Here is a 25,665-nt window from a genome sequence, read left to right on the forward strand (position 1 = left end):
ATAAACTACACGTAATAAGTGTTCATGTTTGCAGATATAAAATTTGGGTCTCATTTACCTTAAATCTAATCATATCTTAAAGATAAATTCAAGAAAAAAACGCATTCCTGTGTGGACGAAGCAAACGTTTAAATAGAAAAACATTCTTAAATTGGACAGCTGATAAGATTAAGAAATGTTTCAAAGTGTTTGTAATTGATACTCATATCGGAATAGGTGCACAATTCCATTCAGTGCAGGTCTTTTTGCCGAAAACAGAACAAATGTCTACCGTCAGTAACCAACTGTGTGGCGGAAAGTCAAGTATTAAAGATGACAATGCACAGGGGTACAATTATACGATAATAATTATTAACAGTCAATCCGGTTACAAGACTATCTTATCGAGATGTTGAAATTGTCCTTCTTCATCTCAACTTAAGGATGATAAAATCCAAATTTCATGGTTTAGTGCTCCTATAGGTAAAGAAGACATTGATAACCATTTAACCACACATTTTAAACAATTTTGTAAATACGCAATATTTTGCAAAGTGTGCTGTGCTTTTATGTGATCTATGTGAATACATATTTAAAAGGTAAATGAAGTGTAATGTATAATAGGTAAGTTTATTGCAAAATGGTACAAAATAAATAAAAAACTGACGAACATTTCTGTCTAACAATCTACCAATTATACCAATATCAGCCAATATCAGATAAAGTATAGATACGTGCACATTGTTAACATATGACATTTCAAAACTTGCAAACTTATTTCAAAATGTGGAGGGAACATAATCACTAAAATATACCAGTTTCTTTATTGTTACTGGCGTCTTTCTAATATGAAGTAAATGGACATTGACAGGTAGTGACAAAATTCTGTACATACGTATTTACAGAAAATTCTCGTAAATCGGGGATAAATATACTTAACAATGGGAAAAGGAAAAGATGGTGGTCTTGAATGCTGTATCGCATGTGGCGCGGCAGGTAAGTCAGTACAGTCGGTTTTATAGTTTTAAATACACAAGTAAATTATACATTAAGGTAGTTCTGCATGTTTGGATCGAAAACTTTTCTACAATGTAGAATTTGATTAAACCCTGATTTTTCAAAACTTCAGAATATACAGAGAAATTTCAGTACTAGTAAATAAAAATGATAGTGTCGTGTGCTTGATTTTTTGCCAGACTGATTTGAAAAATTTGGACCTCACGCATTTTTTCATAATGGGAGTCTACGGGAAATTCACAACTTTCGTATCATTTTCGTGAATAGAAATTTTTCTACAATGTAGATTTTAATGAAACTTCTCACAGTCTTAAATCAATATATGGTCTATAATATGGTAAAATAAAATGTATAGGTTCTTGTGCTTATTTTTGAGCTATTTGACCAAACTTAAAGTGAACGACACATTTCAAGATAATTTAAGACATTATTTTAAATTATTTAACGTCATAGATGTTTTAATATCATATATTATCTTTAGAGAGATAGTAACAATGCCACTGAAATAAATTTACTCACGGGTTGCTATTAATTCATAAAATGATTTTCATTTCCGTACGCCGAATCCAGGCTTTATTCTACGTTTTCCGGAAAAATGACGTTACGCCATCACTCCCGGTTTATCAAACGTGCAGAACTACCTTAAGAAATTTCATTTAGTGGCAGTTAATGGAACTATGGGTGTGCTGTCATTGTCGACTTTAGCATATGATATGATTTAATACCTTAAATGCAAATGTGAAACAGTATTCGCTCAAACAATTTGAAGTAAGTAATTACTACATTTATCTATTTGAAACTAAACCAATGTGTTCAGTCTTGAAAATATAAGCAATAAATCGACGCCCCAGAATAAGAAGAGCGTAAGTGTTAGTTACGCCCTTTTATGAATTATACATTTTTTTGAAACTACATACCAAGGGGCATAATTCTATCAATTTTTTTTTGTTACAAACTGCTGTGTTGACCAAAATCACCAATAATAAAAGGGCGTAAGTAAAAGTTTTTCAGAATCATAGTAATAGAAGGGCGTATCTGCACTTAAATGTTGTACCAGAAGGGTCCACTTACGCTCTTAGAATTAGAAGGGCGTATCTGTCATATACATATTTTTTACATTTTGCCGAAAACTATGATTTTCCACATTCGCCCTTCCAATTCTGAGGCGTCGAAATAGCAGTGGAGAACACGCTCAAACAAAGCAGTGCAAAGAAAATGTAAAATGATGTTACTCTTTTGAATACATTTTCAGCATGTTTTTGTCTGGTGGTTATGATAGTCATTGCATTAGCGGGACTTGGTATTGCTAAAATTGTTATGGGTAGGTAGCGTCACATACGGTTGTGTAAACTGTTTCTCTAGTATCTTGATTAGGGTGATGGACCGGGATGACACTCAACAAGTTCTGTGCGATTATACACTCAACAAAATTCCTAATCGGTCAGTTTACTATTTTGTTAATATTCACATACTGACATTTGAATAGGTACTGCAGCTAATTATTAATTTATGTTTAGCAACTCACGGCCAAAGTAACCGCATTAGGCGTTTTGACAAATATCGCATATCTTGCACGTGCATATTGGTGCACATGCACTGCACGTGAAAAATATGCTAAATTGTAAAAACGCCTAATGCGGTTACTTTGGCCGTGAGTAGGCCAAAAATAAATCGTAATTAGCTGCAGTACCTATTCAAATGTCGGTTTGTGCAATTTCTTGTATATACATCCATTATTTACAAAATAGTAATAGATCACCGATTAGGAATTTTGTTGAGTGTATATTCTTCGCATGCTATTTCGGCTTCCTTCGAGCATTACGTTATTGAACGGAAAATGACGATTGTCATTACCGGTCCTATATCAGAATCAGAGTCAAACCGACGGACTTTAGTAAATTATACTGTAGTGGTCTTACATTTACAAGACATGAGAAACCATAGCTTTTAAAAGTCCGGTTATTTAAGTAACAATTTAATGATCTGGTATATAGATACATGCTCAAGTAGGAGTCCATCGTCATGTGAGTAGGGGACCAGGAAATGGTACCAACCGACTTGGAAACTTTGTACCTGCCCCCACAACAAATCTTTCAATCCATATTCCTTTACAGACAGAACAGTAAATGAAAGTGGTTTGTACAAAAAATTACTGGCAAAAAAATAGGTTTGGGAGCCCGCACACCATACACATATATATACCGAGAAACAACCATTAATTTTGTGAGTAGATGATTAGTTTCAGATGCTTCATAATCACTAATTCGATCATCAATTAGTAAAACGCGTAATAATAAAACAAAAATGTTTACAAAATTTTTGTTTTTGAAAACGCTTACAATATAATTTCTATTTTGTTTATTCTGTGTCAGGGGCTATTTATTTACATGACTGTAGCATCGAGGACCTCATCCCGATCTGGTTGATTGTGAGTGGATGCGCTCCAATTCTGCTCGGTGGATTTGGTAGACAAAATGACGAGGACAGTGGCGACGGTAACAATTTATGCGGAACCATTTGTGGTGTCATCGGCTTCTTTTTCAACCTTGCTTGGCTCATCTGTGGTATGTTTCCCATTTCTGCACAAAATAAAACTTCAAAGCTAGAAAAATCCAATTTGTCCTTATACCCGTGGAAGTCAATATCCTTGTGGCAAATATATGGGCAACAGTAGTTATTACAGATGAAAAGGACATGCCGTTTCTCTGACATGAAACGAATATAAATATGTGCTTGACTAAGTACCTGTCGTATCACAGCTGGGCAAAACAAATTTAAATCATCTCAAAAATGTTACTTGGATCACCATTTAGAAAATACTTTATAAGAAAGATGTTGTAGCTGATTTGGTGACTGTGTGTAAAATCAAAACCATATCATACAAATAGTCATTCAAGAAAATCTTCCAAAAGTTATATAGTCAAGATGCAAACATTTTGTTCAACATCATCTGTTCTTTAAACGCTGCATATATTAAAATGAAATATTTACATACAGTAATACTATTTTGTGCGTGTGTGTGTGTGTGTGTGTGTGTGTGTGTGTGTGTGTGTTTTGGGTAAACGCCGTTTTTTAACAGTATTTCAATCATGCAACGACGGGTAGTTAACCTAACCAGTGTTCCTGGATTCTGTACCAGTACAAACCTGTTCTCCGCAAGTAAGTGCCAACTTCCCCACATAAATCAGAGATGGAGGACGCATGATTTCAGACACAGTGATTTTTATCAAATCGTCATGGAGAACATACAACTATAGTGACATTTTCGATTTAGAAATTGTGTGGGTTTATCCTAACTACAGTAATGTAACAGCTGAGAATTTTACAACATGTAAAGATATATATCAAAGATAAATATTTATACATTGTCAATTTAGGAAGTCTATGGGTTTATCCTAACTACAGTATAGTAACAGCTGGGAATTTTACAACATGTACGGGAAACATCACTACCGATTGTACTCAAGGGAATTGTGACAAAAGTCTCATCACCTTTGCATTTGCGATGGCGACACTTGACTGGATATTCATGGGCTTTTGGATCGTTCTAATCGGATGTCTAATTCTGAGAGCGTGTAAAGGTTAGGTAAGTTGAATTTGTGTTACTTACATGTTTTTATCTACAGAAAATTTGCCTAATTCAGGTTAGAAAAGAGGAACAAAATCCTAATATAATTTCTAACTTTATAGCTCATTTACGAAATTATAACTTTTTCAAACAAATTAATTCCTTTATAATGTTCAGTTATATATGTTAATACTGTTATTAAGGAACGTAGCATTCCCTTTGTATTTTCATCCTTGTTCTTCTTTCAAATTCCCCCCCCCCCCCCCACACACACACACCCTCCTCCCCCACCCTACCATTTTACCACTTCATCACCCTCTATCTGTATTTCACATAAAATAATATGCACTTGTTAGATTACAGCTTCTTTTTGTTGTGGGCCTACTTTGCTCATGCGTGGCTCTGAGGCTGTGTTTTAGGTGCTTTGTGCTTCCGAGAAATCTACCCTTACCTGTTATCTTTTGTTAGATTCTATCTTATTTTTAATCCAAACCTTAGATTGTTGAAGATACTGAAGTATTGAAGTATTTCTTAATGTTGAATGTCTATTTTACTTAAAGGGAGAAGATATTGCTAAAGGTGTCCCGTGTATGCTTGGAGATACTGTGACAAGAACCTTCAACAGCAAGATTTCTAATCTACCTTATCTTGAACTTGTTATACTTCTGCATAGATTATGTGATATATATTGTAGTCAGTGTATATGTTTCCCTTCACAAAATTGCTTTGTATATACTTTTCGTGTCAAATATTATATTTTTGTTTTATTATGCGTTAAAGTTTCTTTACTAACTTTCCTCAGGAAAAAACAAATGAAAGCAATCTAATATAAAAAAGCATGCATTCGTCCTTGTTGTTTATAGTGCATGTAGATGATCGTAAGAATATTCTCGGCAAAACAGTTTCATATCAAACTCCCCAGGAAATGTTGTTATGGCTCGACATTAAAGACAATACACATTGCGAATCGTAAAAAAAACAACCTTGAAATATATTCATTCCAAGAATTTGTAGCTATAGATACGCAGTTTGTTTTACATAAATCTCCATACATTTTCGTTGCAAAAAATTAACTTTGATGGCATCAGAGATTTGTGGTCATGAACTCAGGTGAGGTCGAATCCAGGACGTCTTCGGACAAGCAGCTGATCCACCGGACAGCTACTTCCCTCAGTCTTTTGAATGTCCACAATTCATGAGAAAATTGATAGATGCACGCCTAACATTTAATAGTACGTATCAAACAATATGTTTGAAATCATCGACAGCTTATTGCACTTTGTAACATACTAATGATAAAACGTTATTGTATAATGCGTGATATTAAGAGATTTACAGTTCAGAAGCGAATCAACCACAAAACAAAAAAGTATCATTTTAACTGAGCAAATCTAAACTAACATTTTTGATATTTGAGTATAACAGAAGCCTGTATCCAAGTAAAAAGCAAATGTAGACATTAGGACTACTTCAAATTTGAAGGCATATAGCCGGATAATTAGATGCTTAATGAGCCTTTTTCAGTAGTTGTAAGTCGGCAAATATGTTTGACCATACTAAGTACTGGCTGATTGAGTATAAAAGTCCTCCTTTACATTTCATAAAATTAGTTAAAGTCTTCATTTCCGTTTGATAAGAGGATATGTAAAATTCTTTATTAGCTCCATAGTTCAACAAAAACCGTCAAAAAGACATTCCTCTTTGACATTTTATAACATTCATTGTGAATCATAATCATGCATGTTATCACTAAATTAGTTTCTTTATCATGGTTGCTGTTTGACAGATACCACGACGTATCATTCAACCGACTAGGGATACGCCGGTCTTGGTAAGAAACCCAGTTTCGTAGGTTTTAGATAAAAGAACGCGCTCCGACGTGCCGGCCAAGTGAGCTGAAAAAAGTTTCTAATTCAAAAATTTCTAATTTGTTATGATTTTCTTTTATAAAATCTTCTAGAAAAGTCAGCGATTCTTTTCTTGTAGTATGTTTCCACCTTTACGACCACACATATTTCCAAATAATTATCGGAATTTATATCGGGAAACTATATGATGTCGGCGCTTATCGGCGTGCGGGATAAGACCCAGACAATGCCTGTAGGTCAAACAAATGCCTAGTCGGACGGCGTACGCCGTATAATGTGAATGCATTGGTCCACTCGATCTATAAAATACTATAGCTGCGAGCATGTTGTGGACAATTGTAAACCTAACACCTTTTAACAGTAACCTGGAATAAGCACGAGGAGAACTTATATCAACTTGCTCATTTTATGTAGCATGATTGTCTAGCATTAGCAAACCTGCCATTAGAACTCACATTTTTAGAACTGTGCTGTCCGGTAAAAGTTAATGAAAATGCTGTCATTTTTTTAAATATCTGTGATAATCTAGAACATTATTCAGCCAGTCACAAAAAAAAAATGAAAACACAGTATCAAAATTAATATGAAATGAAATAGCTATCCATCGCGCAATGGGGCCATTTTAATTGTAGTTGTGACCTGTTTGCTTTTTTTTTTTTTATTTTCTTTTTAACATTTATTTTCAAAGACGTATAATATATGACAGAAACAGTTTGCGCAAATAATAATCAAAATAAGGTTAAAACATAAATAGGGGTTTTCCTGATTCTGCACTGTTTGCCTTTTTGGTAAGCGCCCCTTTTAACAGTTAATGGTACTGTCCCATTTATAAGATACACAGTCAAGTTCATTTTAGAAATTTAGCAGGGTAAGGGTTAAAGTAACATGTTGTAAAAATATTTAGCCCCGTACAAGTGATCATTAATAAATATGATCTTCAAGAAAAACTTTAAGCCCCGATCTCACATTCCCGGTGACGGCCCCGGTTCCTCCCGGTAAACATTAGCCGGTATACCTGGATGAACCGTGACATTTTTTTGCAAAAATGTAAGTTAGAACTCATATTCCCGGCCTTGTCCCGGTAAACCCCCGATAATGAAGCAGAATCTACACTTTGATCCCTGTTTAGTCCCGGTCTGAAACCAGATATCCACGGTGATTGTCCGGCGTGAACCCGATTTATCCCGGTGTAACCCCGAGTGACCCGGGTCGTAGCCGGTAGTGCCCCGATGACCGCCGGTAGCATTCCATCAAAGTCCGGCTGTGATCCGGTGATACACCGTCGCCTACCGGTACTCACTCGGCAGCATCTAAAACAGGACGCACGTCGGATCTCAATCAGTTATCTTGTAGTCACTAGAAGCGAAACATCATGCCGAAGACCAAGAAACCTGCCAGAAAATCGCCACCAGGGGGAAGCCAATTTGAAGACGACTCTACTGAGAGGCAAACATAGAGCCAAACGGACGAATACTCTGCTGGAAGGCAAAAACCTCCCTCCCCAAATCAAGTTCATGGTAAATCGCCTTTGAATCACTCCCCACAATCTCCGAGGCAAAACCAAAAGAAAAAGAAGCCAAGAACAGCACCCTTACGTCTTACAGATGAACAAGATGTAACTGATAATACATCCGTTTGAGCCTGTATCTGTTCTAGTTATTGATATACTATAGTAATTCATTTTCGGGTGTTCTTAACAAACATTCTAACTACTGATTCAAACAAGGATTGTTTATGTTTTTATATCCTATATCACCATAATTATTACTTCATGTCACCGCAGCTTCATTGTCTGTTACCGATGTAGATCCTTCTACCATCGTGGTGTGACCGGAATCACCCGGCACACACCTGGTTAAACCCGGACAGTCCGTTGTGAAACAGGGTTCTACCGGACTTAACCGGAGGTTTGCCGGCATTTTCCGGATATAACCGGGAGTTAATCGGCGAATAAACCTAGGCTTACCGTAACTTTCTCTGACCCCACCGGTACAAGACGGAGCCATACCGTGTTTCGCCTGCGATATGCCGTCCCAGGACCGTAGTTCGCCGCAGCTCTACCGTGTATAAAGTGATTGCCAGTGACCCCGGATTACTACGGAATATCACGGTAGACACACGGTGGATATCCGGTGTTACCCCGGAAATTGCCGGCATTGCGCCGATATTGCACGGAATATGCCGGTTTTAGCCGTCGTTCCCGGTGATTCCTGGTTGTATTAAACATTTTAAAACAACCGGGGCCGTTTGCCGGTTTGACAAGGTTCATCAAGGATCTTCCCGGACGTTCACGGAATCGTCAAGGTTGTACGCAGGTTCAACAAGGTTGAACACGGTTTAACCCGGATCACTGAACCGGGATAACTGTGACAGTGAGATCGGGGCTTTAAATACGTTGTTTTGTTCCGTTCCACAATAAGTTTGGTTGTAGATTATTTTTTACCAAAATAATATCTGGAATGTATTTGGAACAAATATCTAGTGTTATTATTCGCTCTTTGTAAGGATCAGTTATATGAATTTAGAATAAAGCTCTACCATACAAGTATACATGTAATATCATCTTTGACCACAACTATAAAAGAGGTTTAAGTACTCGCAATTTAAATTTATTCTAGGTTTGAAAATAGACGCCAAGTCATTTTTCAGAAAACCAGGTATTGCAACTTTCGCAGTAACATAAGCCGAGCGAAAGCGAAACTGGAAATTCCATGCGATTAAGTAGTATAAATCATGCGTGTCTTAGACTTTCGGAAGATTTTAAACTATAAGACATTATATGAATGGTGTGTATTATTTTACAATAATTGTCATGTTAAAATGAAGCAAGGAAATACTTACTTAATTATTATAGTTCTAACTATCACGTTAATACAAATTTTTGTCGTACATTTCTTGTGTCACAGTTCAATTTGAATATTAATTAACATGTTGTTTTCAATTATTGGAGGTTAACATAGTGTGTATGTATCATACTCCAATAAGTATTAATAGTAGTAGTGTAAGTGGTAGTGGTACGGCGAAGGCAGAAGCACAGCGTGTAGCACAGTTAGAATCAGTTGTGTAGTAGAGTGTAAATATGTTATGTAACGGATGATTATTGCTAAGATAATGTTAGTATTAATATAATAGATGAACAGTAGTAACATCATGAGTTGTTAAAGTAAGTAGTATGTAAACGCAGCATAGTAGCATATGAGTAGTTGTACACATAGTATATAGGCGTACATTATAGAGGTATGTAATAGTGGTATTGCGAATTATATTTGCATAAGCAGCAGCAACATCAGTAATAGTACTGGCAGTAGCAGAGGCAGCAAGAGCAGCAAAAGCAGCAGTCAGTAGCAGTAGCGGTAATAGTTGTTCTGGAAATAGAAGTAAAATGTTATTAGTAACAGAAGTTGAGATAGTGTTAGCAGTTATAGCAATAATAGTAGTAGTAGCAGTAGTAGTTGTATCACCAGTAGTTGAGGTAGTAGTATGACGTAGTGGTAGTTGTAGTAGTTTAGTATTAGGGAAACCAGTAACAGTGGTGGAAGTGGTAGAAGTGATATTGTTAGTAGAAACGGTATTAGTAGTAGTAGTGTGGTGGTGCAGGATGTAGTAGTGTTTGTAGTAGTGGTAGTATTAAAAGGAGTAGTAGTAGTAGTGGTGGTGGTGGCAGTAGTGATCATGATCTACACTGATCGACATTCTGTCAGTATCTTTTTTTGTAAGCCTCCATTTTAATAGTTAATGGCACTGTCTAAATTGTAAGAAATACAAGTTCATTATATAGAAGGGTTAATGGAAACAAAATAGCCAGTTTCACTTTCCATTGTGCAATATAGCTAATGACCTGAATTTTTACATTTATGTTCAAGGACGTGCTATAAAGATACATTAGTAATATTTAAAACTAGGTTAAAGCATAAATAAGGTTTTCCAACTAACACTTGTCACAAAAACTATATTTAAACAGGAACACGTTATAGAACTATTGATTTGTGTCAGCTTCGATTGCTCGTTTGGGATTAAAAGCTAGAGAAAGGAATCTGAGTGAGATATAGAAGGTAAATGTTCAAAATTTATTCACTTGGGTGATAATCTACAGAAAAACATTTCTTTCTTAAATTATTGGCTTTTAAAGTATAATGATATAAAAAGATATAAAAACATGTAAGGACTTGCCTGATGACCTATGTATCATTTGAAATTACAGTTATAAGAGATTTATCTCGTCACGCTAAGGCAATCTTTATGAATGTTACAAATACTAATTTCGGAAGAAACCGACATTTGTTTACATGTATATTCACAATGAATTTCATGAAAATAAAAGTAATTGCTGTAAAGTTTAAAACCGTTATGGAGAGCTTGTTACTTAACCACGCGCACGTGTACGCGTGCTTTGAATAAATGTATGTATATCACGTTTGACGTTAAAGCCAATATATATATATTGGACATTATTAGTATAATACGTTGACATCGTTTTAAATATAGAAGACATTGGTCGGATCGACATTGTCTATAATAGGTAAGGAGAGAAGGAATTTCGATATGTCAGTAAAAGAAGCTAACATGTGTTAATAAGAATATTACATCATTGAATTTATTAAACTTGTCAAACTATATAGATAATAATAATCGTCTGCTAAAATTTGTCAGTTTATTCGAGTAGTTTCTATACGTTAAGACTTCATATTGATACAGTAATGGATTGACTTGTTGCACCTCAGAAAGAATGAAATCCGTGCGTTGATACCGATGACAAATTCTGGTTGTGTTGTTGAATTATCTTGTCCTATGGAATCATGGAGAACATTCAGTTTTACCATAATACGATTCCGCTCAAGCAGCCGATGTTAAGGGGATGTTACGGATGTTTCACATTTCATTACCTCTCATGAACAGATTCAGTCAAACCGAATCTGCTGTAATTAATTGTTTTGCTTCGTTGCGTTCGATGATTTCAAAGGATCTCACAGATTTTATTATTGACTGTTATTTGGAAACAGTTTATTTTCATTTTCATCCAGTGTTTTGCATTATTGTTATTAGTAGTGGACGTTATTTGGTTTCTGATGTAGAGAAGTATCAGAAGTCGGTGTGTCACTCGTGAAAATTCAAAATCTCTATATATATGTCTTCTTTGTGGTACAAATTGGGAAAATAAATATACTTTTTAGTAAAATAAAGTGGTCATATAGCTTCAATTTGTATAGATGTGCCCAATTTTAATTTTAATCATGATTCTACAATGATGTTTAACTTACATGACTAGCATGGTGTATTCAGGAGCATTGTTTGTTGGTGAAGCAGGACATAGAAAATCAGAATATTTTTTATATAGGACACAAATTGCGAAAGAGATAATGCTTTGATCGATCGGGTATTTTTGAATTGGTATTTCCAGTCATAAGAAATTACCATCTAAAACTGAATTATTCATTGATCAAATTCTTTAAATCTTTTTAGTAGTAGGTAAAGGTCATTAATCATTGAGCAAGATTGCAGCTAATACCGAATTATCACTTGAAGAAAACATATTCGTGTACATCTAAGTCTTTAAACAGTATCTTGTTATAATTTCTAATCAACTGATTCAGTAGGGCATCATTTGATATATACAATACTATAATTGAGCGCATGTAGCGTACAATTGTAAACATATTGCTTTTTTAATGTTTAAAATAATAGTAACATGGAATGAACCATAGGAAGGCCTGCTCATTATGTTTACCATGGCTGCTTACAGTGTTAAAAAGCTGCCATTATAACTGATCATACTGTAGACATTGATCAAAATACAGTGAAATATTTTGATAAAAAGATAGTCTCGGTCATTATTCAGCCAGAAGAGATTTAATGATTATGTATCATGATTTGTAGTACAAAATACCAGTGTGCAATACAGATTTCTTAATTTGATCCTTCCTCCAAAGTAAAAGCTGGAAAGTCGCCAAATGACCTATAATTGTGTCAGTGCAACGTTAAACCTAGCAAAATAAATAAATTCGACTCATTAATTGTTTTCTTTCTTACACTTATGTTCAAGGACTTCCTTGATATAAATAGTTTGCGCAAATAATAATCAAGAATAGGCCATCGCATAAATAAAGTTTTTCCCATAACATATTAAGTTACAATAAGACCTATAGAGCGGAATAGGTTCAGGACATGTAATAGACCTATTGATCGGTGTCAGCTTAGATTGCCCATTTTTGGTGGTAAGAAACAGACGTATGTAATCTTTCTGCGGTCTAGAAGACAAATATAAGACAGTTTTGTGGCTGACTTCTGTCGCAACAAAATGTGTGATAAAGTATAGAGAAATATCTTTCTTTAATACTTTGCTTTTGAAGAATAGCGAAATCAATAAATAATGATGATAAAATCCTGTTAAAACTTGCCTAAATAACATATGAATCTACAACTTAAATTAATTGATCTCGTCACGCTAAGGCATTCAGTACGAACGCATATAGTATTTTCTTACTACATAATAATTACCGCCTGCCAAACTTTGTCCAGTCAATTTATTCAAGATAGATCTAGAACGTTTCGGAAACTACCGAAATGAATTTTGACACCTTAGAAAAGAACGAAGTCCGTACGGTGATACCGATGACAAATTCTGTTGATTCTGGCCTTCTGAATCATGGAGAACATTCAATTTTTCTATAACACAGTTCTGCATGATCGGTGTTGGTTGGAGTGGAGGATGTTCCACGTTTCATTGCCCTCTGTTGAACAGACCCAGTCAAACCGAGTCTGCTGTCATTTTGCTTGACTGCGTTCTATACGTCCTACGGATTTTCTCACAAGATTTAGTATTGATTGAAATTTTGAAAAAAAAGAATATTTTCACTTTTATCCAGTTCTTCTATTTTTATTATAAGGTTTGGATGTTATTTTTTAATAGAGTAAAGGATTTTCATAAAAAAAGGTGTGCAAGTCGTGAAAATTCAAAATCTAGAGTTTGTTTATTAATAATTGTCTGTTGACACATATTTGGTACATAAATAAAGCATTTAGTTGAATATGATTGTCTCAGATTCTGAGTGATAGCAATATATTTTGTGTAAACATATTTTTTCAATTCTTCTTTACATTGCTGTTAGATTACTGGCATGGAAGGTGTTGTTTTTGTATGTTTATCCACAATGTATTTTGACAGAGCAGGTTAAAAACCTATACTTGCAAGACACGCTGTCATTGGTTGTGCCAAAGACTAAAACCGTGATGTATTGTGATCAGAGCTTTTCGTTTACTGCTCCAAAGGTTACGTCAAGATTAGAAAAGCTGATAAGCTGGCTGCTTTGAGAAGCCTGCTAAATCACACTTTTATGTACAACATTTCGAAAACTGGATGATACATAATTTATAATATCGAAGGGTAGAACAGCATTAATCTTAAAAACATTTCAGTTTTTCTTAATGTGTCTTGTTTGGTAATATCTGTATTTTTGTTCATGTTTTATGAATGTGAGAAGACAATTTTTATTTCTATTTTCTTAATGTATTGTGTAAAGCACTTTTGAACGTCTACATGTGCAAGAAAAGAGTGCTATATAAATGTATAATAATAATAATAATAATAATAATAATGACTAATAATAATGTTAATGAGGATGATGATGATGATGATGATGATAATAGTAATATGAAAAAATTTATTACTTTTTCCGTTACAGACTGTGTTTTGATTTGTCGGATATTTCTTCATTTTTACTTTCAGTCATAAATTCCCATTTTGCATAGAAATATTTTATGTTTTAGATTGTTTAAATCTTTTTGATGAGTAAAAACTTTCTGTTTTGTAAAAGATAACGTTAGCGACGATTAAGCAAGATAACAGTTTAATCTCATTTGAAATCATGTCACCTGTGTTTTTATTAAAGAATCATGTTATATGAATTTCTGTCTAATTTTCATTCAAATTATTTCGACTCTAGCCCCGTACAGTGAGTGAATATGTTATATTTTGCTTTGGGTAAATTACGCTTTCGTTATCAGTTCCACAATTAGTTTGGTTGTAGGTAATATTATACCTTCATTATACACCTATTTTTTGGACTTAGTATTTAGTGTTACATTGTTTTCGGTTTATTTGTATTTTCCTACGTGTGAAATATCAAATTTTGTTATGTCCAGCAACCGGTTCAGTTATATGGATTTGAAATGTACTTATACGATCATATATGAATTGATTTACGAGAGCCACACGTATCAATGAAAGTTTAGGTACTTGTAATTTTTATCGATTCTCGTATTTATAGTAAAATATACGTTTGATGGTTAAGTTTAAAAATAAAAGCCAAGTAATTTTTCCAGGAAACCAGATACTGCTTATGTTACTAAAATTTCGCAATAATATAATGCGAAGCAAAAACGAAACTAGAAAATCAGTGCGCTGGCCTATCGTTAATCAAACGCGTCTTATTCTTAAGAAGGCTTACATTGTAGGATTATGTGAGTGTCATATATTTATAATACAATCATTGTCATATGAAAGTGAAATGAGGAAATTTTTATAGTATTTACATACTTATTAAGTTATTATTGTTACAAAAAACACTCTAATACAAGTTTGTTTTTGTCGTACATGTCTTTTGTCACATATTCAAACAGCGTCTTTAAAATTGTTTTTACTTGTTGGATGTTAACAAAGTTAGTATGTATAATGTTTTGTTCTCTTCGTAGTAGTGGTAGTATTAGAAGCAGCAGAATAACAACAACAGTAATAGCAGTAGTAGTAGAAAAAGAAGTAATACTGGTAGAAGTAGTAAAAGAACAGCCCTGTATCAGTGGTAGCAGTGGTATTAGTCGTAAATTCGTACGACTCGTAATAGGAATGTTTTGGGTTTAACGCCGTTTTTCAACAGTATTTCAGTCATGTAAAGGCGGGCAATTAACCTAACTAGTGTTCCTGGATTCTGTACCAGTTCAAACCTGTTCTCCGCAAGTAACTTCCAACTTCCCCACATGAATCAGAAGTGGAGGACTAATGATTTTAGACACAATGTCGTTTATTAAATAGTCACGGAGAACATACGCACCGCCCGAGGATCGAACTCGCGACTCCGAGATCTGTAGACCAACGCTCTACCTACTGAGCTAACTGGCCAGGCTAGAGTAGTAGTAGTAGTAGTAGTTATAGTAGTAGAAGTACTTGCGGTGATGGTAGTAGTAGTAGTATTAGTAGTAGTAATAGATCTAGTAGTAGTAGTAGTAGTAAAAGTAGTAGAAGTCCTTGCGGTGATGGTAGTAGTAGTATTAGTAGTAGTAATAGATCTAGTAGTAGTAGTAGTAGAAGTAGTTGCGTAGTGGTAGTAGTAGATAGTAGTAGTAGATCTAGTAGTAGTAGTAGTAGAAGTAGAAGTACTCGCGGTGATGGTTAAAGTAGTAGTAGTAGTAGTAGTAGTAGTTTTGGTGTTGGTTGTAGTAGTAATTGTAGTAGTAGTAGCAGCGGTGGTGGTAGTGGTAGTAGCAGAAGTAGTAGTAACAATAACAGTGGAAGTGGTAGAAGTAATAGAAGTAGTACTGGTGATAGACGTAGTAGTGATGGTGGTATGGGTAGTGGTAGTAGTTGCATTCGCGTAGCAGTAACAACAACAGTAGTTGTAGTAGTGGCAATAATAATAGCGATAGTAGGTGTAGTAGTAGACGCAGTGGTGGAGGTTGTAGAGATCGTGGCGATGTAAGCACAATTCTATCATTCTATCGTTTTTTGAAGTTTTATCTTTATATTAATATCATGTATTTTACTTGTTCTTTTGCTTTGACATTTATAAATTTTAACAGTACCCTTACTGTTTACTCTCTATTCATTTTCATTCATCCAAAACTGTGCTTCACTAGCTGACCGACATTTTTTTCTTTTTCGTATATTCAATAACAGCTGTCAGTACATTGTGTACTCTGAAATTTTGTAGTGGTTTTTATATGATAACGTAACGAACTTTAACATTTTTGTCTGTTATCGGTTTGAAAAGTGGTTTCTTTCGTTGTTTTATCAAGTTATTTTTATTGATTTAACCTTATATCATTTTTTCTTACCTTCCTCTCTGTTTTACTTTTTTTCTTTTATATTGATATTGATTTTTATGTGTTAAACTTTCTTCATAACATAGACTATGTATGTGATTATACCATAAAGCAGTCACGTAAACAATGCATACACGATATACAGGAATTTTAATGTTGCGGAAGTTCATATGATGAGGCGGTTCTTTTTTCATGTTTGAAGAAACATTAAACAAAACTACCAGCCTTTGGATCTTCTGCTGTGATATAACTACCTTACAAACTGTCAGCACTTATAGCCCGACTACGACAAATCTTGTTTAATATCAACAATCTGTATTTTATAGATGTATTCTTACATTTAATTGTCAACATAATAAAATATTTGAGTAGTCAAAATAACCCTCATTATACCGATCATTGACGGACCATCACCTTTTGACAGCGGATACATTGTTTGTTTCCTAATGATACTACAGTGTTTTAAGTATCATGGTTGATTACCATTTTTACGGTTTATCCAAATAAAGGTGTGTAGATATTTCACAATACTCATACGCGCTGTTATTAAGGGAAGTATTATTAGAAAATACATTTCGTATTCATTTACAGATCTGATATCAGTATTCGCTGAAGAAATTTACAAATTAAAAAAATATGGGCAAAGGAAAAGATGGGGGAGCAGAATGCTGCGTGGCATGTGGAGCCGCAGGTAAGTTAAATAACACTATATGCTTAACTTTCTTTAAGTAAGATATTCTATATATTTTCATTATCATGATGAAGTTTTGTTGGAGCAGCAGTAACATTTGATAAATCTGTTGCTTTTTTAAGTTTGTCGAGATCTGCTTTGATACCCTTAAATCATGCACATAGGAAACATATTGATGCGTATACAAGTTGAGAAATTGTGTTTATCATAGGTTCTTAATATCAGACAGACAAAATTTACTTTAGATTTTTAATCTTTTAACAGCTAAATAAAAATATTTTTATATATTTATGTACTCCAAGGGAGCTTTTATTGTAATGAATAAAATCATATAATTATGTAGGTCAAAATGAACTATTTGAGATGAGAAAAGAAATCTTTAATAGTTCAGTAAAGCCTAATGGCATACAATTGTATGAATATGTCAAAGTCAATAAGAAGTGATGTAAAATAGTATTAGATTAATGTGACATATAAAATTTTATGAACTTATCCGATAAAATCTAGCTATTTCTTGTCTCTTTTATTATTATAAAGTTTATACACCTACTCTTTTAATAATAGTATACAGACAAACTGTGTTGAATTCAAATAAATGTCCTTATGTATGTGTGCAGTGACCGAGGTATATACCTGAAAATAAAAAACAAAATTATAATACAACTAAAATCATATGTAAAACAAGAAATATCTTTAAAAATGATGGTCGGCGAATTGTAATAAGGAAAGAAGTTTATGAATTTTTCATCTAACATTCATCTTTCATCTAACATTTTGCAAATCTAAACACCGCACTTTAACAATTTAAATGGTTCTCTTTTAATTTTTCGCAAAGGTTTCGTAGGGTTACAATTTTGTTTCGTTTATCCTTAGAAGAATAATTACAGCAGTAGTTTGATGAAGATTTATGAAGCGGTTCATGAGAATAGGTCATTAAACGTGTTTATATTTTTAGCTAAATTGGTCCCTATTCCCATTTGTAACAAGATAACAAGAGACCTTACGATATTGTTACACATCGTGTTTGATAAAAATCCATTACCTTTTAGTGGTTAATGCGAAGAAAGGCATATCTACTTTTAGCTATAGTGGTCCCTAATAGGGCCCAAGTTCCTATATAAATAACTTTGGAAGAGGACCTTATAATGATGCTCCAGACCAAGTATGACAAGGATCAACCAAGCTGTTCATGAGACGCTGTATAAAGGCATTTCTAGTTTTAGCTCTAGCAGCCCCTAAAAGGGTTAAATGTCCCAGCTGAACAAAGTTGGCTGCGGGCCTAATAAAGATGCTACAAATCAAGTTTGATTAGAATACAATCAGTTCAAGGATTTTTTTATTTATTATTTTTATTTATTTCTATAATAGGCCAACTGATCCCGCTTTAACAAATGCATATTCGCTATTCATGAATCTTTGGACAATGACGTCACACCTATAAAAAAGTGAAGGTCAAGCAAAACATACAATTGTAATTATTTCAATATTTTTGTTTCATAAGCAAAGTTTGCGTACCTTCATTTCAGTGTAATGAGATTCAGTCATTATATAGCATATATACAATAAAACAGATTTCAACTGAGTTCAATATTTGCATACCATACTAAAGAAAGATATTCATATATAATAAATCAGTTAAATAATTTATAACAAATATATCAAAGCAAACAAGTACTCATTTTAATATGCAAATTGAATAAGTCACAAAAGCAAGAAACTTTTTCGTATACAGACGACACTTGTAACAAGGAAAATCTTGTAAAAAGCACTTATCTACATAAAAGACTCTTATCACACCCTTATTCATGTGATACGCAGACCGTATTCAGCTCTTTCTTTAATTTGATATATGTTGGTATTTGAACAGGTTTTATCATATTTATTAAACTTACTTATCATTTTGAGATATATCAATATTCTTGCTAAATATACTGAGCCAAAGTTAGCTTTAAAACTGTGAACAGCGTCGTTTAGGATAAACGCTTTGTCTACATTTCACTCAGCGTAGCACAATCAACAGAGTGAAAGAAATTGACACTCTCGTCCAATCAGGCAGAGTGTTGCATAAATCTTCCATTTTGATAAATTATCTATAATGCGTTTGATTTGCTAACTGAAGTCAAGTGGCATAGGTAACGAAAACGAATTTAGACGGCGTCGCCGAAAAATGGAAGTTCATATACTAGTATAATACGCCGCGTTAAAGCAAATACATCTGCAAACGTTTGGGCTACTCTACTGTTTAGTTACAATATGTTCACGATTGCTGTAGTCATCAACATTATTGGTTGTATATCATCATCCAATTTCACACTGGGTTGATTAAAGTAAAGGACATAATACACTACAGCATCTACAGTAACTCCAAGATGCAAATTGATATGTACAGCCATTAAAAAAAAATCAGAATATTCGAATAATGTTCATTTTAGATTATGCTTATTCCCATTGTACATGCAAGGCCAATGGAATAAACTTTTAATTTGCTTATTCTCTTGTTGTAAAACTGTATCTATGTTTTATATTTTAGCATGTTGCTGCCTGGTAATTATTATAGTCATCGGATTAGCGGGGCTTGGAATTGCAAAAATTGTCATGGGTAAGTAGTTATTAACATGTGAAGAACAGTTTTGCAATAGTTAGCTACATTATTTTTATTCTAACTTGATACCTTTTATTATTTTTATGATTGTGGTGAATCTAAAACTGAAATATAATGTTTTATTTGAAACCGATGTGTTTCAATTAAGCGCAGAATGTCTTCCAGAGATTCCATTTGAGAAAACAAAAATATGCTTATGATAAATACGGTCAAAGGTAGATCAATTGCAATAGAATAATAATAGATCATGCCATATTAGGGTGTAAACAATTTCATGGAATAGTGTTTTCTTCTTTAGGAGCGGTATATTTACACGACTGTAGTATTGAAGACCTCATTCCAGTCTGGCTGATTGTGAGCGGTTGTGCTCCAATTCTGTTTGGTGGATTTGGTAAACAAAATAACGAGGACAGCGGGGATGGTAACAATTTATGCGGAACCATTTGTGGTGTCATCGGCTTCCTTTTCAACCTTGCCTGGCTCATCTGTGGTATGTTCATCCGTTTACGTCAATTCACTTCCAGTTGCTTTCAGAAATCGATGTTCTGCCTGGGGTTTATTTCAGAGTAATTCCGAAAACTACATTTCTCCCTTACTTTCTTATATATGTATATACTTTATCAAAGAGCGGATGCCATTAACTCAACAACCAGCTGTAACAGGAAAATTTGTTTTCGTCACATGTACATGTACTTAAAGAACCGCTGGCAAAGCATTGTACAGGGTCTTTAATCATATAAGTTACTATGTTGTGTTTCTGCGTAGTCTATCAACATATTTTTTCTTGTAATTAAACGGGTTATTATGAAATAAAACCCACTTTCTTTATAAAATTGTTTATATGGAAAATTACAAGTGTTTACATAAAATATGGTTAAACAGAATTTGTTCCAAATGAAATCCATTTTCATCAGTTCAACGTCAAGTCGTATGACCGTTGTTCCCTAAACCATATTTCTCTGTAACAACATTTTGTTCAACCCCATTTAGATTTTGAAATGCCCTTAGTATAGTAGTCGCAACTTGGCCGCGATGGTTGACCTTAGGCTGATTATTTATACCGATTATTTCATTGTAGATGTAAGGGGTGCAGTAAATCTATTTCACGATAAATCTACGTCAGTTTTAAATTTATGAATGCAAAGAGATGAAGCGTTTTACGTACACTCCTTTTCAATAATAGGCTGTACTTCATTGTGTATTATGATACAAAGGTCAACCATCGGGGTCAAGTTGCGTTAACACTAGTCAACAAGTCGTTTGTGGTTAATCCTTGCTATACAATAAAAACAACACCCGTATATGTTATATAGGTATATTCCCCATTTTATCTACCTGATTACTACGGTATGACTGCAAGACGGAAGTAAAACTTTTGTAATAATTATAGGGGTATGTGTAAATATTTCGTTAGCCGTGCATGAAATATATGTCTATTTTATGGATCATTTGCGAAGTTAGATAATTGATAAATGGCTTCAAATTTCAAATTGGCATCCTTAAAACTTATTCCACTCTTAGAAATATTGTCAAACAATATTCGACCTTTTCAAGTTATTGTTTTCAAGACTAGTTAGATAGTTCAATATTTCATTAGGAAAAATTCCCCGTGAGGACACACAATACATTATCTATGGCAAGACAGAGTACAGCATATACATATCATTTAAGCTGATATGAGAAGAAGGTTTAAATTCATTGCATGATAATATCTTTAATGCGTGATAAAGCTAGAATCACACTGACTCGGATGGGCTTGTGGATGAGTTCCGGATTCCAATCCCCGGATTGCTCTGGATGTGTAAGAAAAAAAAGGGTTTTGCGAATAATGCAATCGTAACATAACCTTAATAAACCTTATTAGGACCGGAATCAAACCGTATTAGCTTGGGGTTTTTTATTTTGGTTTTTTTCACAGTGATTGTCTTCCGGATTTTTACGATCTTTTAAGATCTGTTACGGTATTTCAGAACTGTTTATTGCGGAGTCCTTACGGATATATTACAGGATAATGTTTTAGCGTTGGCCAGTTGTTCATCCGTAAGTCTGTACGTCCGTGCGTCTGTCCGTTCGAATTTGAAAATGCTTATAATTTAAAAAGTGTTTAAGCCAGAATCACCAAACCTCACTTAGGCGCATGACCTTTGCTCATTATCTCCCTTCACCAAGTAAAAGCACTTTTCCCATTGATTTTTTGAAAAAAAAAAAAGTCAAAACATGTTTCAGCTAGAATCACTGACTTCAAATCACTTGCCCTTCATCAATGTGAGTTCGAGCCTCACTCGGGGCGTTGAATTCTTCATGTGAGGAAGCCATCCAGCCGGCTTACGAAAGGTCGTTGGTTCGACCTAGGTGCCCGCTCGTGATGAAATATTGCAAGGAGTGACACCTGAGGTCTCCCTCCACCATCAAAGCTGGAAAGTCGCCATATGACTTATATTCGTGTCGGTGCGACGTTAAACCCTACAAATAAAGCTGGAATCACTAAACCTCACATAATCATGAATTAGTTTAATATGAACCTTTCATTTACATTTAATATTATCTACCTTGACCGAATAAAAGCAGAGTTTTTCCCTTGATTTGTTTGGGGGTGGGAAAATTAAAATGCTTATACTCTCACATTTATATCTGTGTTTGACGATTCTTTTTATTTTCTTTACGCAAAACGTTTTACATCTTTTTCTTTCCAAAATGTCTATATTTCCCAACTCGTCCGAGCCCAGCTTGTGATTTGCGTCATTAAGATCTTCCCAAAAATAAATTTGAAGACATTGACCAGCAACGAAGCGAGTGATAGGTCAAATAACTACTTTTCAGGAAGTGTGTGGGTGTATCCGAACTACGGAAAAGTAACAGCTGATGATTTCACGCCATGCACGGGAAACGTCACTACTGGTTGTACTCAAGGAGACTGTAACAAAAGCCTGATCACATTCGCATTTGCGATGGCGACACTTGATTGGATATTTATGGGTCTTTGGATCGCTCTGATTGGCTGTCTCATTGTCAGGGCATGCAAGAATTAGGTACGTTGCCACTGGATGCAAAGCAAAGCTTATAAATATTGAACTCAAACAAAAATGGACATATGAACTGTTATTGAAGAATCATTGCTTATTTATTGTTTATAAATAGGTTAACATTTATATGACAGTCTTGAAATGAAATATGTTTAAGTTATATGTTTTGGCACAATTTATTACAAGAAAAACTTGACATACCTTTATATATCGTCTTACTAACAGATATAGAACGGTGTGCACAATGATATGTTTGCTACAAAACAAGAAGGAAATTCTTTTCACAGCAATGGATTATTTTTGTTAAGATGTGTTTCTGCATTTTAAAAGGATCGTATTTCCATAGAACATTTACGTATATATAGTAAGTATCGCTTTTTATGTACGCCTCCTGTACGTTTATGCACTGATTGTTTTCTCAAAGGCCACATTATATTTTAGCTTCCTATTTTTTCTTTCAGCTATTTTCCAGTATACGCTAGGATGGACGTGACAACATCGTTATAATGAGCTCATGGTTAAGTTCAATACTTCATAATTTCGTGTCTTTGATCACTTCACTACAAGCAGTCATCACGCGCACTTCTACTTTTACGTGTACGCAAACATTTGAAACACTGTCTAGTTTCCCGCATTGAATTTTGCAGCTCAAACAGACAGCATATAATAATTTGACCCCGGATAAAAAAATCAACAGTAATTTATATGTTATTGCACATAGATCATTATGAATAAAATATGTTAATGAAGATTTCTCGTCTAAATATAGAGCAATGTCATGGTACTTAAAATGATCTATTTTTCGAACATCATGCAGAACGTAGAAAAAGACAACATAGAAATAGTTTTTATTATTTATAGCTTATATCAGTTTGTAAATATTAAGTAAGAGTGATACGAGCATTGAATATGTGTCAGTATTACTTGTTCTAATGCGCTGTGTATACGTTCAATATCGTGGTTGTTTGACATATAGTGCGCACTATTTTTTAAGTGACATGTGGCGGCTGTAAAATGCTGTTCAACCTTCAACAGTGGCCTCCTGTATTAAGCAACCACTTTTTTTAAGCAGCCAGTAAATGAATTTCCCAAACTTATTTTGATCTTCATTCTATCTTGTCTTATATAGCCTCCTGACTTAAGCAGCGAGATTGTTTCTTTGGCTGGCTGCATGATATAAGTTTGAGTGTATATTTTTTAAAATTAGAGAAAAATATGGAGAATATATTGGTCTTATTTTAACTTGCAATTTTACAAATGTTATTTACTATTGCACAAAAAGGGTGGTGACGAGAAATGGATCTTTACTGCAGAATTAAAAACAAGAGTTTTTGTTTGAAACAAACAAGATAATCCATTTTGTTCTGTTGCTGTTTGAATTATTAAAAATATGGTCGTTATAGCAAGAAAAAAAGTGAAACATGACTTTTTACAATTGTCAAAGGTTCTGTAATATTTACCTCCGGTTTAAACTGTAGTGGACTCCGCTACTGTGTGAAGGTTTCGATACTCGCTTGTTTCCTATTTTAACATTTTTGGCAACATTTACATGACATTCTATGTTTTTATCCTGCTACATATATTACTAATATATATTTGATTTAGGAGATAAAATGAAATAAACGGATGTTATACATTTATTATGGAAACATGACTTTTTTATAGAATCTCAAAATTAAATTTTCTTGTCGTAAATTGAAGAGAATAAAGATAGAAAGGTTCTTAGCGGTCTTGAATTGAAGTGTGTTATTCAATTGAAAAGCGAAATATATCATACTTTTCTCAAGATTCTTATGAAGTGCCTGTGCCTATGTCGGAATTTTACGCCACGTTCAATTAGAACTTGTTTTGAACTATCATTCAAAATAGTTCTATAGTTTAATTATACGATGTCTGTTTATTGTATTGAACAATGGTATGGGTCCTTTTTTGAATAGCCTCTTCTAATCTGTTGTATAATGATATATAATGTGCATTCTTGAGACTATTGTACATGTAAAACCTATTGTACTATTTTTTTCAAAATCGGGAGACATTATGTCTGAATGACCTGATTGTATGTGTTAACTAATAGTGCGATCAATTCGTAACAGAAAATGCCAAAATACTTCAGAAAATGGGAAAAGCACCAAAATTGGCACAGCTATTTATTAAAGCATTAAAAACATTTTTTTTCATGGGACCCATTTGATATCTGTCAAGATGGCCGATATGGCGGCCATTTTCCAAAATGGCCGCCAAAACTCGATATTTACCTTAGAAGATTCTAATGAAAGGTCATTATATTTACATTCAGCCCCAAAATGCACTAAATATGAATGTATATAATAAAACAAATCCTAAATTTGCATCAAATGCAAAAAATAACAATTAAAATTTGATGTTAGTTTCTTTCCTGTTTCCATGGTAACGGCAAAAATCTAACCTTTAAACTTAGTTTAATATTATATTGTGTAGTTTTCATATTTTAAAGAATATTTTGTTTTAATATATGTAATTTATATTATTTCACTTGAATTCCCTCCACAGCAGCATATTGAAATAATGTTGTTATTCCCTTACCAGTATTAAGCCAGATGGAGCTTAAGGTTGCCCCTGTATCATGTCAATACGTCAGCCATGCAGAGTGGGATACTGCAATAACTTTGAAACTACAGCAGAATTTTTCATGATACGTGGTACATGGATAGGCAATGCAGAGAATGCCAATGTCATTTAAATTTGTTCCTATGGCAACAAATGTTGTTGCTATGGCAACAAATAGTGCGCGAATATGACACAAAGTGTCATCCTGCATTTCTTTAAAACAAGGAGAGATTGTTTCTTGAGAAATTTTACATAGACAGGGGGACAAATTGAGAACATGCTTGTTTTCTTATTTTCTC

At 34.0% G+C, this 25,665-nt stretch overlaps 1 protein-coding gene across 7 annotated transcripts; it reads left to right on the top strand.

Moving 5' to 3' along the window:
* The first annotated feature begins 235 nt into the window (after positions 1–235).
* On the top strand, positions 236–24,501 carry LOC123554421 (uncharacterized). Of its 7 annotated transcripts, XR_008371687.1 has the most exons (12): positions 564–578; positions 885–975; positions 2,249–2,317; positions 3,369–3,560; positions 4,374–4,582; positions 5,125–9,218; positions 10,394–10,484; positions 17,056–17,155; positions 19,686–19,754; positions 20,056–20,247; positions 22,578–22,786; positions 23,242–24,501. XR_008371687.1 is itself a non-coding variant. In XM_045344557.2 (6 exons), the coding sequence occupies exons 2-5, from the start codon at positions 17,101–17,103 to the stop codon at positions 22,784–22,786; spliced, it is 525 nt and encodes a 174-aa protein (XP_045200492.1). In that variant the 5' UTR covers positions 9,199–9,218; positions 17,056–17,100; the 3' UTR covers positions 23,242–24,501. The 7 variants fall into 7 exon arrangements, 5 of the variants coding, with proteins under 5 accessions (XP_045200492.1, XP_045200490.1, XP_045200489.1 ...); XR_008371686.1 differs by having other exon boundaries at positions 236–975; XM_045344557.2 differs by lacking the exons at positions 564–578; positions 885–975; positions 2,249–2,317; ... (1 more) ...; positions 4,374–4,582; positions 10,394–10,484 and having other exon boundaries at positions 9,199–9,218.
* Positions 24,502–25,665: the final 1,164 nt, after the last annotated feature.

This window comes from Mercenaria mercenaria, chromosome 7 (assembly GCF_021730395.1).
Source record: "Mercenaria mercenaria strain notata chromosome 7, MADL_Memer_1, whole genome shotgun sequence".
Taxonomy (NCBI): Eukaryota; Metazoa; Mollusca; class Bivalvia; order Venerida; family Veneridae; genus Mercenaria; species Mercenaria mercenaria.

Excerpts from the sequence above, each read along its gene's own strand:
- LOC123554421 (XM_045344557.2), top strand. The coding sequence starts at position 17,101 with ATGGGCAAAGGAAAAGATGGGGGAGCAGAATGCTGCGTGGCATGTGGA. Across the intron at positions 17,156-19,685 it reads CGTGGCATGTGGAGCCGCAG|CATGTTGCTGCCTGGTAATT; the intron begins GTAAGTTAAATA and ends TTTATATTTTAG. Across the intron at positions 19,755-20,055 it reads AATTGCAAAAATTGTCATGG|GAGCGGTATATTTACACGAC; the intron begins GTAAGTAGTTAT and ends TTTCTTCTTTAG.